The 24288-nt window shown below is 40.3% G+C and overlaps 1 protein-coding gene across 1 annotated transcript; it reads left to right on the forward strand.

Moving 5' to 3' along the window:
- Positions 1-23342: 23342 nt before the first annotated feature.
- On the forward strand, positions 23343-23903 carry LOC134209517 (uncharacterized). The gene has a single exon (XM_062685498.1). It carries the CDS (start codon positions 23343-23345, stop codon positions 23901-23903), a length of 561 nt encoding a protein of 186 aa, XP_062541482.1.
- The last annotated feature ends 385 nt before the right edge of the window (positions 23904-24288 follow it).

Below are 24288 nucleotides of genomic sequence, written 5' to 3' on the forward strand. Positions count from 1 at the left end.
TTTTTTAATTAATAACGATGCGTCCCTTCTTTCCAATGCTTCAGTCGCACTGTTTCTCTCGATACTGCGAGTCCTTTTTCGCTCCATATAATTACGCTCATAAATTACCCGCTTCCCCGTGAATGCTGTGTAATATTTGGGTTTCGGTTATTTTCCAAGATAGCGATCGCAGCGCGATCGTCGACCTGGATCTTAGCGGTATCAGTCCCTGGGCAGAGGGCACTAAAAAGGATCCGTCTGAGGTGTCGCCCTTTTTCTTCCTCTGCTTCGCTGCCCATTAGATGACGATACAATTGACGATGGAGAACATTTCCGAAGCCGGCTACCGAACGGACCGGAACCACCGTGAAGGCTCGGTAATTGATGACCTTAGGCACTTACAGCGAGCGAGAGCGAAAGTAAGAAGTGCAGCTGATCCTTATCTTGATATGCCTCATTCTGCGCCGGGAAGCCCTTGACTTGTCCATTTGACTCTGGCGTTGAGAATGAATTACGCTATTTTGGATCCATCATCTTCGTAATTGGCAGTTTTGTTGCTTTGTCTGAATCGACAGTATAGTGACTGTTTTTTATTTTTGTATTGAGACTTGAAAAAATGGTGAGAACGTTTTAAAATATGACTTCATGCACGATAATGTTCTGATTATTTGACTCAGAAATATATTCTGCACTAACCGAAACATAACTATAAAGGCACCAGAAAATTCGGACGAGATTGTACACCACTATATAAACTTATTGAAAGTTTTCTACTGAAGGATCAAATACTTTATGTTTTACATGCGTAAGAAGCGACTATTGGACAGCAGAACAAAGGGAACCGAGGCGACAGTCTTTGTCTGGTAACTGAAATATCTTTTGCTAGACCTGACTTCGGAAGTGGTGCGTTGATTTATTTGGTGATGTGCTATACAGCACACCACTTCCGAAGTTGGATTTGACGTATGGATTGTGAGAGGAATCTAACTCCGCTGGCGCCTAATTCGGAATACTGAATTGATAATATGTATTTCCACATGTTGAGTGGTTCAATTTTTTCAACATATTTTCCATTTTACCAAGATCAATAGAAGCAATCTAAACAATTTGTAAAGAAGTTGGTAAACGTAATTATCAATGAGAAAAATCCGTGTAAAAATCCCTTTGAAAATAATCCGTTTATGAAAATAATCGGGTGTATGTCAAACTCAAGTAATTTAATATTGGAAGAGAAATAAGAATAACGAAAGGAAACCAAGTGAAAAGTTACTGAAAATAGCTAGCTGGAACGCCAAAGGTTGTAGAAATTTAGAAAAAAGAAATGAAATACTCAAAGTCCACATTGTTGATATATCAGGATCCTGATGAAATTGATTCAACAAATTATATATGGAAAGTGAGCGACAATCATTCGAACAAAACTAGAGAATTGGAGGAGGAAAAAAAAATACAAATATTAAAATACTGAGTATGGAACAAATTAGAAAAAGAATTCTGTGGTGTACAATCAGAATTAACAATTATATCCTGACTAGCTGTATGTACCCGGCCTTGCTCGGAGTTGCCAGTTTAATTCGCAGTTTTTTTCACCATCGGAATTGGAATAGGTCAAAAGGATAATTGTGTTTTCTTATTGATATTTCATCATTTGATTAAAAGAAGGTAGATTACATTTGAAAACATTGACTGATTTTGAAAATGGGATCAAACCCAAAATCGCTTTATTCCGGGCAAACGTCTATTTCTAAAGAAGGAAAAACATACACCGATGCCTTATTCCGGAAAAACGTCTATTTTTAAAGAAATGATCACATTTGCCGTCCAGAAGGAAACACTTTAATCATTGCTTTTCTCTGGGCAAACCATGATTTCGATGAAGTGTTGAGTTGATCGATCCCTGTCATCTTCGCCTTCTTAAGAAAAGAATGTTTGTTCCAAATTTGGTTGAAATCGGGCAAGGGTACAGAAGTTATGCTGGAACATTGGATCATTGCATACCTTGCTTTTATTTATTAATCTTGAATCATTATCATATAATTATCATACCTTTTAAAATTTTGAATAAAGGTTACTCGATTATGGATCACTATGCAATTTGATCATTCATAATCATCAATCATTAATCATATCGATCGTTAATCATTAACCATACACATAGTGTGTCAACATTTAATCACGATCGGTAATCGTTAATCATAATCCAACGGTTTTTCATTATTCATAATCGTTAATTATTGTCAAAAATGAATTTAATCATTAATCATTATCAGTCATCATTTTCAAAAATTATAATTCATTAATCATAATCTTTAATCATAGAGTTGAATGATTTAATCATTTAATCTGCTTAGAATTGGTCCTGGGGTCAGGAGTTACACTGAATTGCCCGTTTTCTAAAGACAACCGCTTTCCCTTTACCCTTCCTCTTTTCTCAACGGCCATTTCACCCCTTTGTTATCTTCTCCTAGGGATAGAAAATGTGTGTACCAATTTTGGTTGAAATCGGTCCAGGAATTCAGAAGTTACACTAAATTGCCCGTTTTCTGAACAATACCCTCCCTTCAGACCCCTACCCCTTATCCAAATTTCCCTCCCGTACGATCGGCTCCTCATAGTGAATATGTGTACAAAATTTGATTGAAATCGGTCCTGGGGTTGGGAGTTACACTGAGTTGCTCGTTTTCCAAAGACAACACCTCCCCTATACCCTCCCTTTTTCCAATGACCATCCCATCCCCTTTGTTATCTTTTCCTTATGATGTAGAATGTGTACCAAATTTGGTTGAAATCGGTACAGGGGTTCATGATTTACTTTGAATTGCCCGTTTTCTAAACAAAACCCCTCCTCCAGACCCTCCCCTTTCCCAAATCCCTCCCATATGATTACCTCCTCGTAGTGAATATGTGTACAAAATTTGGTTGAAATCGGTCCTGGGAGTTGAAAGTTACACAGAATTGTTCGTTTTCTGAACAAAACCCTCCCACCACCCTCCCCTTTTCTACATGACCATCCCACCCCTTTGTTAACTTCCCCTGAGGATAGAGAATGTCTGTACCAAATTTGGTTGAAATCGGCCAAGTGGTTCAGAAGTAGTTAGCGAACATACATACATAGATTGGTTTTTATATATATAGAAGATTATTATCAATATACATTGGCCAAATGTAAAACAGAGTACTTTTCTTAGTAAATTAAGTGAATGGATAGCTAACAGCAAAGACCGAAAGCATCTCATAGTAGTTGGAGACTTTAATACTCAGTTAGGATCAAAAGATCTGAACCAGGAAGATATGAAATGGATAGGTAAACTCCTAAGTCATAATAATTGTAATGACAATGGAGAGATTTTTAAAACCTTCCTTCACACTACTGCTAGACAGAAAAAATGTATCTTCAAAGAAAGGAAAAGGTGCTACAATCACATGGAGAAGTGGCAGCAGACAAAGTCAGATAGATCATGTTTTAACACCCATTATGACCGACTACAGAATCACATATATAACTGGAAATTAGACACACGTTAACTCAGATCACAAATTGTTTACTATAGGTATGAAATTTCGAAAAACAATGAGGAAAAGAAACAACCAAATGTACAAATAAACAAGTATATCGCTAAGATATTGATTATTTTACCTTGCGTTAGATGAATATAAAACAAACACGCTAACTGATTATCGCGAACAGTTAAAAGATAAATTAACAATAGCTCTACCGGAGCGATTGATTGTCTGCCCTTACGTTGGGTGACCAATTACATAACAAAATACGTCGTAACTGATCTATACTTTGTTCTCGCGTCAACATTAACATGCTAGTTACTTAGATTACATCACTTACCAAGGTGAATCCTGATCTAAGTAATGACACTTCCTCTCCCTATTTACAATACTCCTTCCCGTAACAACCGTAGAGATGCAGACGATTCGTCGGTCTCTAAAACAACGGTTGTTACACTAACATTCCTTCCCTTCCCTCGATGATCGTAAGGACGTGGCCGGCGCCGTTATTGACCCATTAAAAGTTGAGCTTTCGGAACGTGCACATTGAGGATGGAGTACTAACCCCAAGTCCCATCTGTTGGTTCCCTGTGCAATTCCGCTAGTTCTGGTCAATCACGGAGTAGCAACTACGAATTGTACGGTCATCTCATGCTCATGCTCATGCTCATGCTCACATGCGTAAGAAGCGACTATTTTATCGAACTTAGAACAAAGTGCCCTTGTAGTACTCTCATTCCCGTTTGCTTCGTAGCCACATGTCGCCAATCACGCAGTCTATGAAAGGACTGCAAAATTTCTTCCAACCAATTGATCCATCTTGTTTTCTGCTCGCCTCGATGTCTGGTACTATCGAAATCCATTTCGTACGAGAATGCTGTCTGACATTCTGTTTACATGCTCGGTCGATGCTGACGAAATGCTTGATTCCTTCGAAAAGCCATGTGTCGATGTTCCTTTATGAGTTTATTGCTCTAGCGTTTTGCAAATAGTCTTCTTCGAACAATAGTTCACCATTGAAAGATTCATTACTCCAACAAAGTATAACGCCACCGATTTTTTTAAAATTAATTTTCACTACTGTTATTGAAATAAAACAATTGTTACAACATTCCTATCAAATGACAATACACAGCTCAACTTGGGGTGGGGTGATTGTCTTGCATCTTAGTTTTTCAGAGCCATGAAGGATCAAAAATTGAGCTTCAACCTCGCGGCCACTGAACCAAGGAAGACCCCAATAACAATGGAGTGCATAAATCCTTGCATTCTCTTCCAAAAACCACAGTTACGTTCATTTCGCTAAGTATTCGTATGTTTAGCTGGCTGTTCATAAATATTTATAATCTCCTAGCCGGCACAAAACGTAAACCTAACGTGAGATGAACGAAATTGTCTTCAGCGCCAAAGTGGAAATCATTTTCCATCCTTATCTGGTCTCTCAGTTGCAACCGTCGACCGCGGTCGTATGTTGGCGAAGGATCTGGGAAAACTTTATTTCTATCTGGCACAGATTTATGGCTGAGTTGTTGTGGTCTCTCCGCCCTGTGATTTTTTTTCCCCCATACATCTTGCGCTCGTTTCTCATTGGTCGAGAAGAATTGCGGTTGGCGAAACAAATCTTGCGAGTGAAATCGCCAATAAATTAAACGAAAATTTATGTTGTTATCTTTATTGAATTAGAAACTATCAAAAGTGAGTTTTATGGATACGAGCGAATAAAAAGCTTTTAGGAGATTACTTGTAAACAGATCGACACAATGGCGACGCGTTGATAGTTTTGCTTCTGTTTTACAGCTCCCTGCTGGGATGCTCCAAATTGGGTAGGATGAAGGTTATGCTCCCGTCTTTCGGCAAGCAATTCGACTTTAATTAATTTGTGCTTATTTTCATGCTTTTATACCCCACTGGCTGGTTGCCACAATTTTTATTGTCAGTTGCCATCGTAAAGCGGAAAAAGAATATTTTTTTATTAATCTCGTGACAGGGTTGCCGGCTGTCGTCGTCAATCACAGCCGCAGAGGAAGTAGATCGAAACGGCGATGGGGACTCGACTCAGTTTGCCGAGGCGTAATTGTTTGCGGTTAAATTTACATCCCCGGATTACAACGCCATCGAAAAGTTTATGGTGAGCATATTATCCAACTAATTTGAGTTTTATTGTGACTCATATCCATTCGGTTTGACAATAAAAAAGTGGACTGTTTCTCATATAGTCTCTCAATAAAAGCCTCGTTTGGCTCAGTTCTTTTTATTCAATTTGCAGTAAAAAAAACTTGGCATATAACTTAAATTAAGAGCAATATACAACACGATTGGTAGTAAAGGTTGATTTGAGTCAATGAATAATAATGTCAGATTTAAACATAATAAATGACAACTGTTTTGCAAATTAAGACATTAAAGAATAATTAAATAAAACGACCGTGCGTTTGACGCAAGGGTAATATGCAAGGCTACTTCTCAGCGGTGTCGTATTACAAAGAGTCAATTATTAGACAAGGATTGAAATTAGTATTAAGTACTTTGACTGCTTCTGTGTTGTTTAATCTCATTACAAACCATGGCTCATGACTAAATTATGTAAGCTTCGAAAATATTAAATTGCCAATAAAAATATTCGATGGACTGTTCATCTATACCACTCAATCCTGTCACCCATCCGACAGGTAAGCAGTGCGCGTATGTACATATTCAGTGGTCCTGTAAATATGTGTTCTTAAGATTTAAACTTAAATGAACCGTTTGTTTAAGAAACTGCATATGTAACATTTTTGGCCAAAATGAGATTTTTATATATTCTGAATCCTCGTCCAAAAATACATATTCTGGCAAAAAATACGAAAAAAAAAATTTTGTTCAGGAATGTATGAAATTTTTTTCGTTTGTTTGAAAAACTACATATGTCCACGTACTTTGAAGAGCAATTGTGGAGTACTGCTTACATGTTTTGCACTGAAAGTGTCCCAGGGAGTTGAGTTTTGCCAAAAACGGTGCAAATTTGTTAAAAAACAGTTTTTTGTTATTTTCTCGAAATAGTGTAAAATGGACTTATACAGTTTCCCAAACAAATGATTCAAATGTCGATAAGCTTTTTCGTGATCGTAATGTAAGCCACTATGATAATGCTCAAGGGAAGATCCATTAATTACGTAACGCAAAAATTGGCCATTTTCAACCCCCCCTCCCCCCTATGTCACACTTTTTGTATGAATCATTGAAAATTTTTGTATGGATTGTCACACTTCGGGCAACCCCCCCTCCCCCCTTTGAGCGTTACGTAATTTATGGATGCTCCCCAATATATTTACTTTAAAAAAATCTTAAACAGTAAATCATTGCATCCCTTGTTCCATCTATGTACTACGGATAAGACATGTGCACCACCACGCCACTCCGTCGCCGATGACGATTTTTCACGCCACCGCCGTATAAAGATTGACCACGCCGCCGAGTGTTTTTTTACATCGCCGAAGGCTATTGAAGCAGTAGGGTTTCTTTTTTTTTCAAAAGTTTTGTCGAAAATACACATTTTTAGTTCATAGACACTTCGAACGATCTGGTATCGTTGTGCTTTGTTCGGTCGAGAAGTGTGCAGGTAAGGTAAAATGCCCAATAGTGGACCCTCTAGTAGCAGTATTTTGCTCTTCCTGGCATAAGGAGTAGAAATGTTCAACATATTAATTCTGCTTGATATCTAATAACAAAGTTCTGCATCTCCTTTTCACGATGCATACATAAAACACTCAAATACACGACGTTATTCGTTGAAATTAACATTTTAAAGTCTGACTGAATTCGCCCTATAGTAGATCCCCTGGGGGCCAAAATAGGAAATTGCTTCCCTATAGTCGACACTTCATTTGATCTTCATGTTCCGTTTCGGGACGTTTTTCTTCCCTATTATGGATCCCCCGAAATATTACTATAATGGACACTCTCGTGTTTATTTTTTATAGAATTGTAAAAAATCATCTAATTTTACTGCATTTTATTGCATGTAATCAAATCATAGGACTGTAAGGTAGGTTCATCCGATGGAATTTCATAGCAAAATGTTTACATTGTGCTGCAATAATGCAAACATGGCTGGAAGGTCCACTATTGGGCACTTTACCCTAGTTGGTTAGTTCTGCTTTGTGCGGCCGAATAATAGTTTATCAGAGTTAATCCAGATCCAACGATGCCCACCGAATAACTGATAAATCCTTCCTGTGGTTTTTGCTGAGACGCAATACTAATATTCGTTCCCTCTTCCAAACGAACTACAAGAACGTGGGCGGCGCCGTTATTGACCATTTGAATATTTGAGTCACTGAGACTTGCACGCTGATAATGCCCTAAAAATCCCAGTAAATCATTCGGCTGGTTCTTTATGCAATCTCACTGATTCTAGTCAATCACGGAATAGTGACCATATATTTGTGTAGTATCCCTCTTCATGTTTTCAAACAGTATCTAAAATTCAACAAATCGGATTAAATTTCGAGATGGCTCAAGTCGATTTAGTGTTTTTGGGCTATTTTCAGTTTGAAAAAAAAAATCTGACAAGAGATATAAACGCCAAAAATCATCGCAACAACCTCTAAACGGAAGCTTTTGATGTGCTCTACAAGTTTTGTGAACAATGCGATTCGTTCCGCTCACCGTGACCAATGGTTACTGACCATGGTAAAGTGATTTTCAAGCTTCTAAGTGCATAAAAACACAGTATCCGCTAGAAATCGTTGTATTACAAAATTCTTGAATTTATTAGAAATCATTGTTAATTCATTGTAGTATTCCTCTTCTTTTTCTGGACCTTTGAGTAATATAATAACCAGTGTGCGATGTATCATTAAATTCTTAAAAATCAGAAGCTGGACATTTGTCATAAATTTACACGTGGGGCGCCCAACGTGGGGCGATCTCGAAAAATCCGTTCGATTGAAAAAATCTAAACTATACAATTATTCAAATACAGCCGGCACGGAGCGATCCGTACCAAAAAGCATGTGGCTTAAGAGCCACTCCACAAGGGAGACCACGGCCCAAGTTAATTTGCCCGGATGAAACTCTCTCAAGGCGAGTCCATTTAAATTTTCCCGTTAAGGATTTATGGATCGGTCCAGCCAGCAACAACGATAAGTGCCAAGTTGGGTCCACCCTATCTTCCATCCATACCTTACAGCTACACCATACACTCAAAGAGTCGGTGAGAGCCAACCAGAACCTAATACACTCAAAGTGGGAGTGTGCCTCTCATCATTGGCAGACTCTCTCCTCTCACCAACAACCATCACTGAGTTGGAAGCAACATACCCACCACAGTCAAACTCGCTAAGAGGACGGGACTCGAAATAAACAAACAATATCGCGCTGTGACGTTAAGGTGACTCTGGGAAGCACTACACCAGGGGGGGAGTAAGCCTGTCATCCACGAACAAATCAAGCCTACCTAAGATGTATTATCCGGGCCTCGCCGCTTGGAAAAGGCGGGCCACCCCGCTCGGCAAGTGTAACATTTTTCGAACTGGAATCTTGTAGGATATTGGTTAACCTACACTACTGCTGACTAACAAAAACATTGTGGGATTGTTTATTTACATTTGCTTCATACAACATGCAGAGGAGGCGCGATGCACCGCATATTACCCCCCTGCACTACACACCGTGTTATTTTTCCTATATTTTGTCTCTTTCTAGCATTATCACCTCGTAACTTTAGAGCGGCGTATTTCGGTTTTCATTTGTTTGATGTAACTGTAAATGTATTAGCATGTAAATTGCGAGTAAACACGTAGAAAAAAAATAAGCATTCAATGATGAAAATGATGACGATTTGATGATTGTTCGTGCTTCCCGTATCCCCTTAAACATATTAATTAATTAAATTCGCATGGCTAGGGCTAGAGGAACAACAGGTAACATTTTATTTAACTAGCAAAGACACTTTATTTTTTATATATGTGTCTCTGACATGAATATTAGGAGTACTTTGTCATTTGTTCGTTTTAGCGTTTGTCTTCATTCATGTCTATCTCCTATCTTGTATGCAGTTTCTCTTCCCTAGCACTCTCTCGATCTCTTGCTCTGTGCATTCTATCTAACGTGCCATCATTATTCAGTTGCTCAAGGGTCTGTACTCCTGGTAACTGACGGCAAATTTCGGTGGTCGTGAATCGGGTTCACGCACGCATATTTCACGGATCCGTGATAGCGGACCCTCGCGATCGTCAGTGGATTTTTCGACTACGACTTTCGCGAAAGATTGTTGCGGCTTTCTATTAGCACATTAGATGGCTCTTCAGTCTAAGACTGGCACAAAAAACGTTTCCTCCGCGGCGCCCTCCTCGGACGCCGCACTCCAATCAAAAAAGGTTTGACTCGCCGGTTTGTTTGGGCTTTACTTAACCTAACCCAGTCGATGACCTGCCGCTGGGGTCGACGCTCCCGGCTTGTTGACGCCGGTGATGACGCTCCTTAATGAAGCCGACGAAACAGAATGGCGGTTGCTTGCCGGCGGTTTGACGGACCGGCTAGTGGACTTCGTCCATGTGGAAGTCCCCTTGCCTTCCCAGACCGATATGGTAAGGGATCGGTCCGCTTCTGGCTGGCTGATGATTCCCAGGAGTATTCCGTCCGTTGGGAAGAGGGGGGGGGGGATTCTGGCGTTGATAGTGTCGCGCTTGGGTGCAATTGTTTTCTGCGGGCGGGAAATCAAGTCAATCTGGGTGAACAACACATTGAGCATAAGCACATTATATCACATTTAGAGCACATTTTACCTATTAAGACTGCGGCTTTTTCCTAAACACCGCACACAAAACTTTACGCACACTTTTTAGGATCTAACTACTAGAAAACGAACACGATCGAAAAATAAATAATCAAACGCGGACACTTCCAACTCATTGGCTGATCACGGACGAAATGATTGAGTCCGTGAATCCTCAGATCAAGGAAAGTGCTGGCTCGGACACAACCGGAAATACGTCATTTCCCGACTCCCTTCGTTTATGATCGTGACCTTATTGGTACGATCGATAATCTAACACGAAAGTTGTGCTGCTTTCCCTCTCCCACCTTATCCAGAAAACAAATGGCCTCGACCTTGGAGAGCCTGGCTAATTGATGAATGCCCGCTTGCCTATGTTAAGGAATATGTTATCGACTAAACTATTGGCGATTTATAGATTGCCTTTCTTACAATTTATCCTATGCTACTGCTACACGCTCTAACACAGACCAATTGATCGCCGTACGTCAGGTATTGCAGAAATGCCGCGAATGTAACGTGTCCACACATCATCTATTTATCGACTTCAAAGCTGCATACGATACAATCGATCGGGACCAGCTATGCCAGCGAATGCACGAAAACGGATTTCCGGATAAACTGACACGGTTGATCAAAGCGACGATGGATCGAGTGATGTGCGTAGTTCGAGTTTCAGGGGCATTCTCGAGTCCCTTTGTAATGCACAGAGGGTTACGGCTTGGTAATGGTCTTTCGTGTCTGCTATTCCACATCGCTTTGGAAGGGGTAATACGAAGAGCAGGGATTAACACAAGTGGTACAATTTTCAATAAGTTCATCCAGCTATTTGGCTTCGCCGACGACATAAATATTATAGCACGTAACTTTGAGAAGATAGAGGAAGACTAGATCAGACTGAAAAGGGAAGCTAAGCGGATCGGACTAGTCATCAACACGTCGAAGACGAAGTACATGATAGGAAGAGGTTCAAGAGAAGACAATGTGAGCCACCCACCGCGAGTTTGCATCGGTGGTGAAAAAACCGAGGTGGTAGAAGAATTTGTGTACTTGGACTCACTGGTAGCTGCCGAAAATGATACCTGCAGAGAAATTCGGAGACGCATAGTGGCTGGAAATCGCACATACTATGGACTCCGCAAGACGCTTCGGTCGAATAAAGCGCGCCGTCGTACCAAACTGACAATCTACAAAACGCTAATTAGACCGATAGTTCTCTACGGACACGAGACCTGGACGATGCTCATGGAGGACCAACGCGCACTTGGAGTTTTCGAAAGGAAAGTGCTGCGTACCATATATGGTGGGGTGCAGATGGCGGACGGTATGTGGAGGAGGCAAATGAACCACGAGTTGCATGAGCTGCTGGGGGAAACATCCATCGTTCACACCGCGAAAATCGGACGACGATGGGCCAGGCACGTAGCCAGAATGTCGGACAGTAACTCGGTGAAAATGGTTCTCGACAACGATCCGCGTAGAAGACTTGCGGACCCTCCGTAGACTGCGTGGTTGGCGACGTGTAGCCATGGACCGAACCGAATGGAGAAAACTCTTATGTACTGCACAAGCCACTTCGACCGTAGTCTGAATAAATAATAAATAAATTCCATACAGTTCTCAAAGCAATTTATGGAAAATTCCTGGATGAATTTCTTTCGGAACACCAGGGAGATTTTATGGCGGAATCCCTTAAGAACTTACTGGCGCACTCTCTAGAGGAGTATTTGTGAAAAAATCTGAAGGCATTCTCATTTTCTAGAGAAGCTCTTTGTGAAATTTCTGGCGAAATGTTTGAAGGAATTTCTGCAAGAAATTCTGGATTAATTTCTGGACGATTTTTCAGGAAATCCTGGACAAACTTCCGTAGAAATTCCTGAATAAACTTGCGAACCAAATCCTGGGATAATTTCCGGAGGACCATCCAGAAGAATTTCTGGAGGAACTTTCGTAGGAATTCTTGGATGATCTTCTGCAGACGAACTTTCCGAGGAATTTCTGGACAATCACTCGGAGGAATTTTTGGAGGAACTTTTTAAGGAATTACTAAACAAGCTACCGTACGAATTCCTGTATGAACTTTCAAAGGAAATCCTGAGATTGCTTCCGGAGGAACATGCAGAGGAATTCCTGAAGGAACTTCCGGAAGAATTCTTGGAGGATCGTCCTCAGGAATTCCTGGAAGAACTTCTGTAGAAACATTTGGAGGAATTCCCGGAGTAGTTACTAAATAAACTGGAATTACTGGCAGATCGTTTGAAGGAATTTCTGGACAAACTTTCGGAGGAATGTCTAAGCAAACTTCCGCGGGAGTTCTTGGATGAGTTTCTATACGAATTCTTAGACGAATTCTGGACGAGCTTCCGGAAGAATTGCAACTTTCGGAAGAATTCCTGGAAGAACTGAATATTGTTTGGCCTTTTTCGTATACGTGTACGTAAAGGCTATATTATATACATATTCGCTCTAAAAAATATCCACTAGGATATTCAATGGATCTACATTCCAACTGGAACTTGCACTATGGGGGATCCCCATACAATATTATTATATTTATTCAGACTAAGGCCGAAGTGGCCTGTGCGGTATGTAAGAGTCTTCTCCATTCGGCTCGGTCCATGGCAACACGTCGCCAGCCACGCAGTCTACGGAGGGTCCGCAAGTCATCTTCCACCTGATCGATCCACCTTGCCCGCTGCGCACCTCGCCTTCTTGTGCCCGTCGGATCGTTGTCGAGAACCATTTTCACCGGGTTATTGTCCGACATTCTGGCTACGTGCCCGGCCCACCGCAGTCGTCCGATTTTCGCGGTGTGAACGATGGATGGTTCTCCCAACAGCTGATGCAACTCGTGGTTCATTCGCCTCCTCCATGTACCGTCCGCCATCTGCACCCCACCATAGATGGTACGCAGCACTTTCCTTTCGAATACTCCGAGTGCGCGTTGGTCCTCCACGAGCATCGTCCAGGTCTCGTGTCCGTAGAGGACTACCGGTCTAATGAGCGTTTTGTAGATGGTCAGTTTGGTACGGCGGCGAACTCTATTCGATCGAAGCGTCTTGCGGAGTCCAAAGTATGCACGATTTCCAGCCACTATACGCCTCCGAATTTCTCTGCTGGTATCATTTTCGGCAGTCACCAGTGAGCCCAAGTACACAAATTCTTCTACCACCTCGATTTCATCACCACCGATGCCAACTCGCGGTGGGTGGCTCACATTGTCTTCTCTTGAACCTCTTCCTATCATGTACTTCGTCTTCGACGTGTTGATGACTAGTCCGATCCGCTTGGCTTCCCTCTTCAGTCTGATGTAGGCTTCCTCCATCTTCTCAAAGTTACGTGCCATAATATCTATGTCGTCGGCGAAGCCAAATAGCTGGACGGACTTATTGAAAATTGTGCCACTCGTGTTAATCCCTGCTCTTCGTATTACCCTTCCAAAGCGATGTTGAATAGCAGACACGAAAGACCATCACCTTGCCGTAACCCTCTGCGGGTTTCGAATGGACTCGAGAATGCCCTGAAACTCGAACTACGCACATCACCCGATCCATCGTCGCTTTGATCAACCGTGTCAGTTTATCCGGAAATCCGTTTTCGTGCATTAGCTGCCATAGCTGGTCCCGATCGATTGTATCATATGCGGCTTTGAAGTCGATGAATAGATGATGTGTGGGCACGTTGTATTCGCGGCACTTCTGCAGTACTTGGCGAATGGCGAACACCTGGTCCGTGGTTGAGCGTTCGCCCATAAAACCCGCCTGGTACTGCCCCACGAACTCCCTTGCAATTGGTGCTAGTCGACGGCATAAAATTTGGGAGAGTACCTTGTAGGCGGCGTTCAGCAATGTGATTGCGCGGTAGTTGCTACAATCCAGCTTATCGCCCTTTTTGTAGATGGGACACACGACACCTTCCACCCACTCCTGCGGCAAAACTTCCTCCTCCCAAATCTTGGTAATGACCCAGTGCAGCGCTCTAGCCAGTGCCTCACCTTCGTGTTTAAATAGCTCTCCTGGTAGTTGGTCAACCCCAGGGGCTTTGTTGTTCTTCAGCCGGCCAATCTCCTCCTGGATTTCCTGGAGATCCGGGGCCGGTAGAAGTATGTCCTGCGCGCGTTCCCCTAGGTCCATCACCATACCGCCATCTTCGTCTGCCACATCGCCATTCAGGTGCTCTTCGTAATGCTGCTGCCACCTTTGGATCACCTCACGCTCGTTCGTAAGAAGGTTCCCGCTTATGTCCTTGCACATATCAGGCTGTGGCACGTGGTCCTTACGTGAACGGTTCAACTTCTCATAGAACTTTCGTGTGTTATTAGTGCGGTACAGTTGCTCCATCTCTCCGTCTCTCCCATACAAGCGAGCGGTCAAAAATTAAATTGGACTTTTAAAGTGATTTTCCACTTAGTTTTAGCTGGGTATGGTCGAAAAAGCATGAATATTTAATTTCAAGCACCCCCTCCCTTTAGGGATCGTCCATAAATCACGTTTTTTTTCTTCATAAATTCGAATAACGTGACAAAGCAAACCAATTTGGTAGATTTAATGCTAATGCTTTCTTATGGAAAAGGAAAAAGGTTGTGAAAAAACTAAGTACAGCGATTTAAGTGCATCATTGATTCTCCCCCATATCCTCATTGTGGACTATCGTCCTATATTTTTGTATGTTTTTTTTTGCGGAAAGTCACCATTTTTGTTGGAAGAAAGTAACAAAACACCTCCTCCTACCCATAAAACTTTTCGTGGTTAATGGACGACCACAAAGAAGAGGCATTCAAAATAAATAAGTGGTTATGGGATGGTTCACAAGTTTTTTCACAAGTTGTTTACAATTGTTTTTTTTTTTTAAACATGCACTACCATCATACATATTTGCCTCATGTTTGCTGGGATTTCCTATGTACATTACACAGTTATGCGTCTAACGGCTAGGTTATTAGCAAATTAGTAATCGCAATCCCATGACATTTTTTACGTGTATCGGTTATTCAAAAATATAAGAATAGTATATTCTCGAAAAATGTGAATATTCATTGTGGAAGGATGCTCCATTGTTCCGAAAAGCAGATTCCTTTCAATTTGAATAACAACACTATTTAAATTATTTTTGATTTGTTTTCATGATTATTACAAGGTTTATGTCTATAATGAAATTTTCTTCAATTCCATCAATGACATCCATGAAGTCATCTAAAGTATCAGAGGATAAAAAAAACTTTTCAAATCTTCAAATAATATAAAATTAGGCATGGCATAAGAATAGGTGTGTGATTTTTTTTCGTTATCCAAATCGAGATTAAAAATAGGTCTGATTTATGTAAGGCACGAAGTAAAATGTCAACGTTTGCCTCTCTTGATTATTTTCTTGCATTATGAGTTCTAAATTTCTTCAACTTCAACTTCAACAAATTGACTCTCCGCTGGTTCTTCAGCCAGTGAACCTATGTGTAGGTGAGTGAATATATATTTCCATACCATTAACCAAGCATTCATGAACACTAGTAGGAATTTCGTACACTCCGTAGTAACTAAGATAATGTTCGTCTTTACTTTTGCAATTATTGATTCCAGGAGATCCAAATATTATGAAATCTCATATTTAGTTCCTCATTAGTATCTAATGAATAGTTCAGAAAGTTATGATTAGAGAATGCCTCAAACCACTTAAGCCCCGACGTAAACGATAAAATTTGGCAGGAAATATATGAGCGAACTGTCAAATCCTGCTGTTACCGCCGTTGTGCTGCATTGTATTTTGAGTTTTATTCATTTACCCCTTTGAAAAGTTAATTAATTGATGATTCTGAATAAAGTCGACATTATTACCAATAAATGTATTTTATTTATTTATTTATTTTTATTTATTTATTTCGTCAACCGACGTAGACTAGTACATATACAATATACATGTTTTTCTTTATTTTCTTAATGCTATAAATACGGTATTATAGTGTATAAAAATAAAAATAGTTTGGTTAAGTAGTGTTTAATTTTGCGATTTAATGTAAATTCAGATGTGTAGGTTTCGAATTGTGACAAAATATTTTTTTAGGTTCTGCCGAGACATTGTAAAGTCAAAAATTTCGCAGTGTTGATTATAGATGGCCATCATCTGATTGAGAGGTCCGAATTTTGCATAATTTGTACGGCAGTGATTAATTAAAAATGTATGTCGATGACGCAGTTGTCGAAATGGTGTGTAGAAATTTAATTTTGATAAAATGTTTGTTGAATCAATACGCTGCGAAACTATATCGTTAATAAATGAAACCATTGCAGTTTCACGACGCTCTTTCAAAGATTGAATGTTTATAAGCTTGCAGCGTGCCTCATATGATGGAAGTGGGAATGTTGTCCAACCTAATTTACGAAGAGCAAATAATAGGAATTGTTTTTGTACTGATTCTAATCTTTCTTCGTGTGCTATTGAAAATGGAGACCATACAATGCTGCAATATTCCAGTATCGACCTTACATAAGCAATATATAATGTTTTAATTGTGTATGGGTCATGAAAGTTATAGCAGAAACGATTTATAAAACCCATCATATTATTTGCTTTATGAATAATGGTGTTGTAATGGTCGATGAACGTTAGTTTGGAGTCTAAGATAATTCTCGCTTAACTTTTCAAAAGGACCTAAGTAACATTTTTTTCATGAATAAATTTGAGTACTGCAATCGAAAGTTTTCATGCTTTTCTGTTAATTGCGCTATTCAAATTAATTCATGAAAAAAATGTTACTTAGGTCCTTTTGAAAAGTTAAGCGAGAATTCCTAAATCCCTAACTCTATCGCATTTCTCTACAACCTGGTTTCCTAATGTAATTGAGAGATTTGATGCTGTTCTTTTTCTGCTGAATGATATAAGGTTACATTTTTTTACATTCAGTTGCAATAGGCTTTTATTGCACCATTCGTAGAATGTGCATATTTCGTTCTGGAATATGTTGAGGTCATTTTTATTCCCTATTTCCAAAAAGAGCTTCATGTCATCTGCATAGATTAACACTTTAAGTTTGTCAAGAATGAAGGAAATGTCGTTCACATATATTATAAATAATCTTCTTCTTCTTATTGGCATGACATCCCCACACTGGGACAAAGTCGCCTCGCAGCTTAGTGTTTATTAAGCACTTCCACAGTTATTAACTGCGAGGTTTCTAAGCCAAGTTACCATTTTTGCATTCGTATATCATGAGGCTAACACGATGATACTTTTATGCCCAGGGAAGTCGAGACAATTTCCAAGCCGAAAATTGCCTAGACCGGCACCGGGAATCGAACCCAGTAACCCTCAGCATGGTCTTGCTCTGTAGCCCCGCGTCTTACCGCACGGCTAAGGAGAGCCCCAATTGAATAATAGAGGCCCCAAATGAGAGCCCTGGGGAACACCGGAAGTGGCTTGAATGGGTTTTGATCTATTGTTGTTAAATTTTATAATCAATTGGCGATCAGTTAAGTAGGATTCAAGCCATTTGAGTAGTCCCGGCTCAATTCCAGTTTTTTTTCAATTTGAATAGAAGCATGGGTATATCTATGCGATCAAATGCTTTACTGAAGTCAGTATAAAGAGCTTCTACATGGTTTCCTTTATCCATTGCATTCAGGGTATAGTCAACAAATTCAAGAAGATTAGTTGAACTTGAACGCCCTTTAAAGAAGCCATGCTGTGCGTCTGTTATTCGGTTTTTTACTTGTTTGAATAATTTTTCGTTTACTATGGCCTCAAAAAGTTTTGGAATGCACGAGATAATGGCTATTCCACGATAATTACGTATGTCTGATTTTTTTCCAGATTTGAAAATGGGTATCAAAAATGAGTTGAGCCAGACATTATCCAAGCAGGACCAATTTGAATAAGAAACGATGTAACTGGATTCCCCGTCGAATGTAACTTGTTGCGAGAAAATCGGATAAAAAAAAGTCTAAATGGCGATTGAGATTTTTTTGCGCACACACATACAGACATCACCCCAACATGTCGAGCTGAGTTGATTGGTATATAACACTAGGGGTCTTCGAGCCTTCTATCAAACATTCGTTTTTGGAGTGAACATTGACGTTGGAGTACGAGAGAGGCTAAAACACGGTAAAAATCCCAGATTAATCCACCTAGCGGTGTGGGGTCTTTCTCATGCATTTTAGAAATAGTATTTTGGCCATAATCGTTGATCCCATAGTCCGATCTGGCTCATTTTCGATAGAAAACAATAGAACAGGATTCCGCGTTGAATGGAACCTATTGGTAAGCAAATTGGTTTAGGGTAATTGCAACAAAAGTGAGCTAAACTCGTACTTACAGTACGAGAAAGGCAAAAACAAATAAAAAATATTCAAATTGACTTAACTCTGTTAATTAATTGCATATTATTCGGCAACTCGGCCGTACGAAAACCATTTTTTTGTTAAATATCTTGGCTGTGCATATGCACAGCATATGTTTCGAAATTGACAAATTGATATGAAATTTGCGAAAAAGAATCCACGTGTCTTGGAGGGACTCGAACCCTCAACCTCCTACTCTCTAGATAGGCGTGATAACCCCTACACAACAAGACCACTTAAAGGTCACGTTTGCGGAAAAGCCATCAGAATCCGAGTACCAACCTCCACCGCGGTTGGCTCTCTTTTTTGCAAATTGAATATCTTTCGGATGCTTGATTTGCCCAATCTCCACATGTGCTTTACTGTTGTATATCCACAGCCAAGCGAGTGCACATTGTTTATTAAACGAGAGGATCGCACTCCATGCCCCCCAGTAACGGACTGGGCGGGACGGTATAGAATGCGAATTAAATCGCACTCTGCTGTTCCAAAGGCTTGCTTGGCTAAAGCATTTGATGAGTTTGATTGCCTTTACGTAAGCACGCGACCGCGATTTTAGTCGAAGCATCGTTGAGGAAAAAAAAAGTTCTTCACTATCAAAGTTGAAATTAGCGTTGTTTTTGAGAAATTTTAATGCATTCGTACTTAAAAAAAATTCACGGTGTACCCATTAGTTTTTGCATACCATTCTAAAGCTCATACAATTACCTGGTGTGGCCTACAATGAATACACTATTTTTGTTTATTTTGTTTATTTTTTAGGAAAAGGGAAAAGCCCGTTTGAGTTGAACTCTTTTTGTTCTCTCTCAAATGGGCGCAAAACCTCTTCGTCTTTTCGTACCAACAGAATACAATTTAACTCCAAATGATACATAATACAATTATTTCTTACAACAATTAACAATAATTAACTTAGTCTAGATCTAGTATCAACAATTTGAGCTAACCTTTCTAAAAGTGTGACAGGGTGAGGGAAAACCTTTTCCGAAGAGTGTTACGACTCAAGTAAAAATCGAATTCATTTGAGCAGCGATTGAAAATTCTGCACATGCTCAAAAATGGTTCGTTGTGCCCGTAATTCGTTCGGGCACCGCGGAGGAAAAAGAATTGTCTAGAACGAAGGTTTTGTTGGCTGACGTTGAAATTCAGCTGGGACAAAAGAGGAGGCGAGTCATAGTTCAGAAGTAAAAGGTCTGCTACAAATAACGCACGGGCAGTATCACGACGGACGCTTAGTGAATCTAGCTCAATTAACCTACAGCGGTTCTCATAACTAGGCAAAATGTCAGGGTTTCTCCACGGGAGGTGACGTAGAGCGAACCGTACGAATTTACGCTGAACTGATTCAATACGGGAAATATTATTCTGATAGTAAGATGCCCAAACTACAGATGAATATTCTAAAGTGGATCTTACCAAGGTGTCGAGAGAGTTTCCAACCCGAAAACATTCAAGACCAGACAGAGAATCGTACTCGCTATTTCCGTATTAGCAATCCTACGCCTTTGCTCGTAAAGCTACTGGAGACCCCAAATAAATAGTTATAATATAAATAATACAGAAATATTATTTGAGCATTACGCAAACATAAGTCGTAACTCGAACAAAAATTACATGTTTTAAAAACGAATGAAGAACTTTATGTCGATATTAAATCATGATTTATAACGGTTTTATTTAAAACTATTAAAGCCTATTTACCAAAAAAAAAAAAAAAAAAAATATTATCTGGTAATATAATATTTTTGTTTATGTTATTTTGGTAAATAGGCTTTATAAGTAGTAGGAATTTGTGCAATATTAAATCAATTGCCAAAAAAGAAATATGAAAACTACTTGAAACTACTATTTTGTTTGTTTATTTGCCACATTCCAACGCGTCTTCATCGTCAAAGTTCTGGTGGACCTAGCTACGTACTCTCAACTGTTGATCCTATCGCATTGTTGTCGCGTCGCCGTGGGATTTGATGGCTACAGCACATTCAACATGTGACGACCCAACACCGCACCAGTCGCAAATCCACGTTGAAAGAAAAAGAACCTTGTCTATTTGGCTGGCAGACACTCGGATTTGCACGCGCACTCGATGATTGACACGACAAAAGTCAAATGTTCCAATCTTGGGCTGAAATCCGTATTAAAGCAAAGAGTAAGGAAAAAAACTTTTCGAGAATGTGTTTTGAATAGCTAATAATGTTTTCCGAAATGTTTCTTTTGACTTTGCAGTTGCTACCGAGGAGCGAGCCATAAATACGCAGGCATTTGCGTATCATCTACAGTGTCTTTTATGATTGAATGCTGTTGAGGAGGGTTGTGGATTAAACTTTTCAAGATTGCAACAAAAAGTTCAATATCTTAGTGAAGTGCACATCTGTTCTTTTGAAATAGAATTTATAACAGAAGCGCATTTGTGTTGCTTGAGTAATAAACGAGTATTTAATGAATTTATTATGGAACCTGTTGAGCTTCAAGTTAAGAAGGAAAAAGCACTGCCATAAAGAATACTCCACCGTTGATTTAAATTCCGATCACATCGTTTACTTTATAACAATGTCATTGTTTTATAAGAGTCGTTAGAAGCTTTTTTTAGTACATAGAATGTTCTTATTATGCAACAGTTTTACATCTTCATAGTGTCAAAGCCCACCTAAGTTTCCAAAATAGACTTTATCCTTTTTCCTCATTATTTCTTCTTCTGTATTCCTTCTTCCACCTTCATTCTTCCTGCTTCCTTTTTAATCTTTATTTTTTCATTTTTTCTTCGTGTTGATGCTGTAGATTATTTTTCATTTTTCACAAATGTCACCTTTTGAAGACTTTTGGGGCTTTTCGAAACGCGTGTTTTGCTATTATAATATCGTCTGTATCTTCTTCCGTTGTCAAGTTATATCAATTTACTTGAAAAAACATGACTTCAGTAAAATTGGTAAAACTTGAGATAAAAAAATATCTCCAATTTTTTGACATAATAAAGAATATTAATTGCTCTTTCAAATGCCGTGTAAACATATTTTTTTGGTCTGCCCTAACCGGAAATATCAACATATGAAAAAAATGTAATTTTAACAGAAAAACGATTATAACTTTTGATCGGAAAAACATATTCAGCAGATTTACCCATCAAAAGTTGCATTTTTTGAGCTCTAAAAGTCACCCGCAAACGACTTTTTCGAGAAATCTAAAACAAAAAAAAGTAGATCAAAAATACTGTTTTTTTGAGGTACACCCTAATCCAATTAGGTAAAATTGAATTTGAAATTGGTTTGAAGTTGCCGACTATCTTCATACCGGAGTTTGATGGAGATTATATGCAGTGGTTAACATTCTTCGACACTTTCCAAGCATTGATCCACGACAACCCGGACCTTCCTCCGATACAGAAATTCCACTACTTACGTGCTGCAGTTAAGGGAGAAGCAGCACAGATCATCGAGACCATCGCCATCAGTGCCGCCAACTATCCTGTGGCATGGGAGGCACTGCAGCATCTGCATGATCTACTGGATATCCCTCGCATGAAGAAAGAATCCGCTTCTTCTCTTCTTTCAACTGTAGACGAGTTCCAAATGCACATCAAAATCCTTCAGCAGTTAGGAGAGCCAACTGAGTCTTGGAGCACTTTGATGGAGCACCTATTATGTATGCGATTTCACGACGACACGATTCGGGCATGGGAGGACCACGCAGAGACAGTTAACAACCAATCCTATGCGTGCCTTGTTGAGTTTCCGGAGAAGCAGATCCGAGTGCTCTAATCTCTTTCCGTCAACCATTCCTCCAATTCTACACAATCAGAGTTTTCCAATGCAAGCCACCGAAGACAGACACCTATAAAAATGTCATCGTATTCCACCATTGAACACTTCAGTCCCAAGTGCCATGCCTGCGATCAGGAACATCTTCTAGTCAAATGCCAAGCTTTCGAAAGGATGTCCCTCGCCGATGGACTGCGAATAGTGAATTCCAAGCGGTTGTGTCTTAATTGTTTCCGCCATGACCATTTCGCACGTGACTGTCCCTCCAAGTTCACGTGTCGAGTCTGTAAGAAAAACCATCACACTCTTCTACACCCTGGCCAGTTTCCCACTTATAGTAAATCAGTCGGCGAAAGTTCCCAAGTAGCTTCGAAATCCAGCTCAAGGTCAACCCAGCAGTCAGCATCCAGCTCCAGAACCCAATCAAGAGTTTTAATACAAATGGTATCGAATTTGAATGAATCGGCCATCGCATCGTTCAGTGCAGCAGCGTACTACGAAATCCCACACCAACCATTTTTATGTTGACGATCGTCCTTCATATCGTTGACGCTTATGGAAAGGAACATAAGGAACTGGATAGTGCTTCACAACCCAACTTGATGTCGGGCAGGTTAGCCCAGCTCCTAAGACTAAAACGCGAGAAGGTAAACGTGCTCGTCCATGGAATCGGTGAGAAACCTGATCATGCTACTGATTCAGTCACCACAAATATTCTTTCTCGCAAGGGAAACTTCACAAAAGAAGTATCCTTCTTAGTGTTGAAGCGGATGATATCAAACCTCCCTTCGGAGGACATACCGATTGATGATTGGCAGTAAGATTGACTTGGTGATTGGAACCCAACACTTTTTCGACTGCTTCCCAACAGCAGCACGAGTTAAACTTTCCGAAAACCTTCCGGAATTGGTTGACAGCGTATTTGGCTGGACTGTCGCTGGCGGTACGCATATTTTTCCAACGAATCGAGAATCTTGTCTGTTGTAAAACCATTACTACTTCTCTGTCCTCATTGGATGAATGTATGGAGCGATTCTGGAAAATAGAGGACCTCGGGTTTCGTTCCGCCTTGTAGGTGAAAAAAGGCCTGTGAGGAGTTGTTTCGATCCACCGTTAACCGACGACGGCAGGTACATTGTTGAGCTGCCCAAGCAGCCAAACTTCGATGCAATGATTCGCCGTTTTGAGTTACTAGAACGCAGATTTGCTAAGGATTTTAAGCTGAAGGAAGATAATGATAAGTTCATGATGGAATACTTGTCACTTGGTCACATGAAACTTGTTCCAGAAACCATGGTTGCCATCGAATGCTTCCTTCCCCATCATCCTGTTATAAAAGAATCCAGTAGTACCACTAAAACCAGAGTCGTTTTCGACGGCTCGAGTAAATCTACAACCGGATTCTCTTTAAACCATGGCCTGCAGGCCCTATGTGTAGGACCGACTGTGCAGGATGAGCTGCTGGATCTTGTTGTACGGAATCGCAAATTTCCTATGGCTATGACAGCAGACATAGTAAAAATGTACCGTCAGGTTCTGGTAAACCCGAACGATACCCCTCTGCAAAAGATTAAATATTGATTCAAACCCACCGAGCGTCTTCAATCTAACGAGCTTCTTACCGTCACCTGTGGGCTTGCACCTTCGTCTTTCCTGGCCACCCGTGCCCTGCAGCACCTTACCGAAAATGAAGCTCGCATGCATCCAACTGCTGCTCCAATCGTAAGAAAGTCATTCTACGTAGATGATTTCATTGGTGGCGCTGATTCTATTGCTACTGCAGAGCTGTTAGCTAAAGTAGGATTTCCCTTGAGGAAGTGGACTTCTAACAGAATAGAAGTTCTTCAAGGGCTTCCTGCTGATGATCTGATTGGAACTCAATCCACGTACCGATTCGACACAGGAGAGACGGTGAAAACGCTGGGATCATTTGGTTGGGGTTCAGCCAAATGACACCAAGAGCCAA

Source organism: Armigeres subalbatus, chromosome 2 (genome assembly GCF_024139115.2).
Source record: "Armigeres subalbatus isolate Guangzhou_Male chromosome 2, GZ_Asu_2, whole genome shotgun sequence".
Lineage (NCBI taxonomy): Eukaryota > Metazoa > Arthropoda > Insecta > Diptera > Culicidae > Armigeres > Armigeres subalbatus.

Coding starts and splice junctions, on each gene's coding strand:
- LOC134209517 (XM_062685498.1), top strand. CDS start 23,343: ATGTATGGAGCGATTCTGGAAAATAGAGGACCTCGGGTTTCGTTCCGC.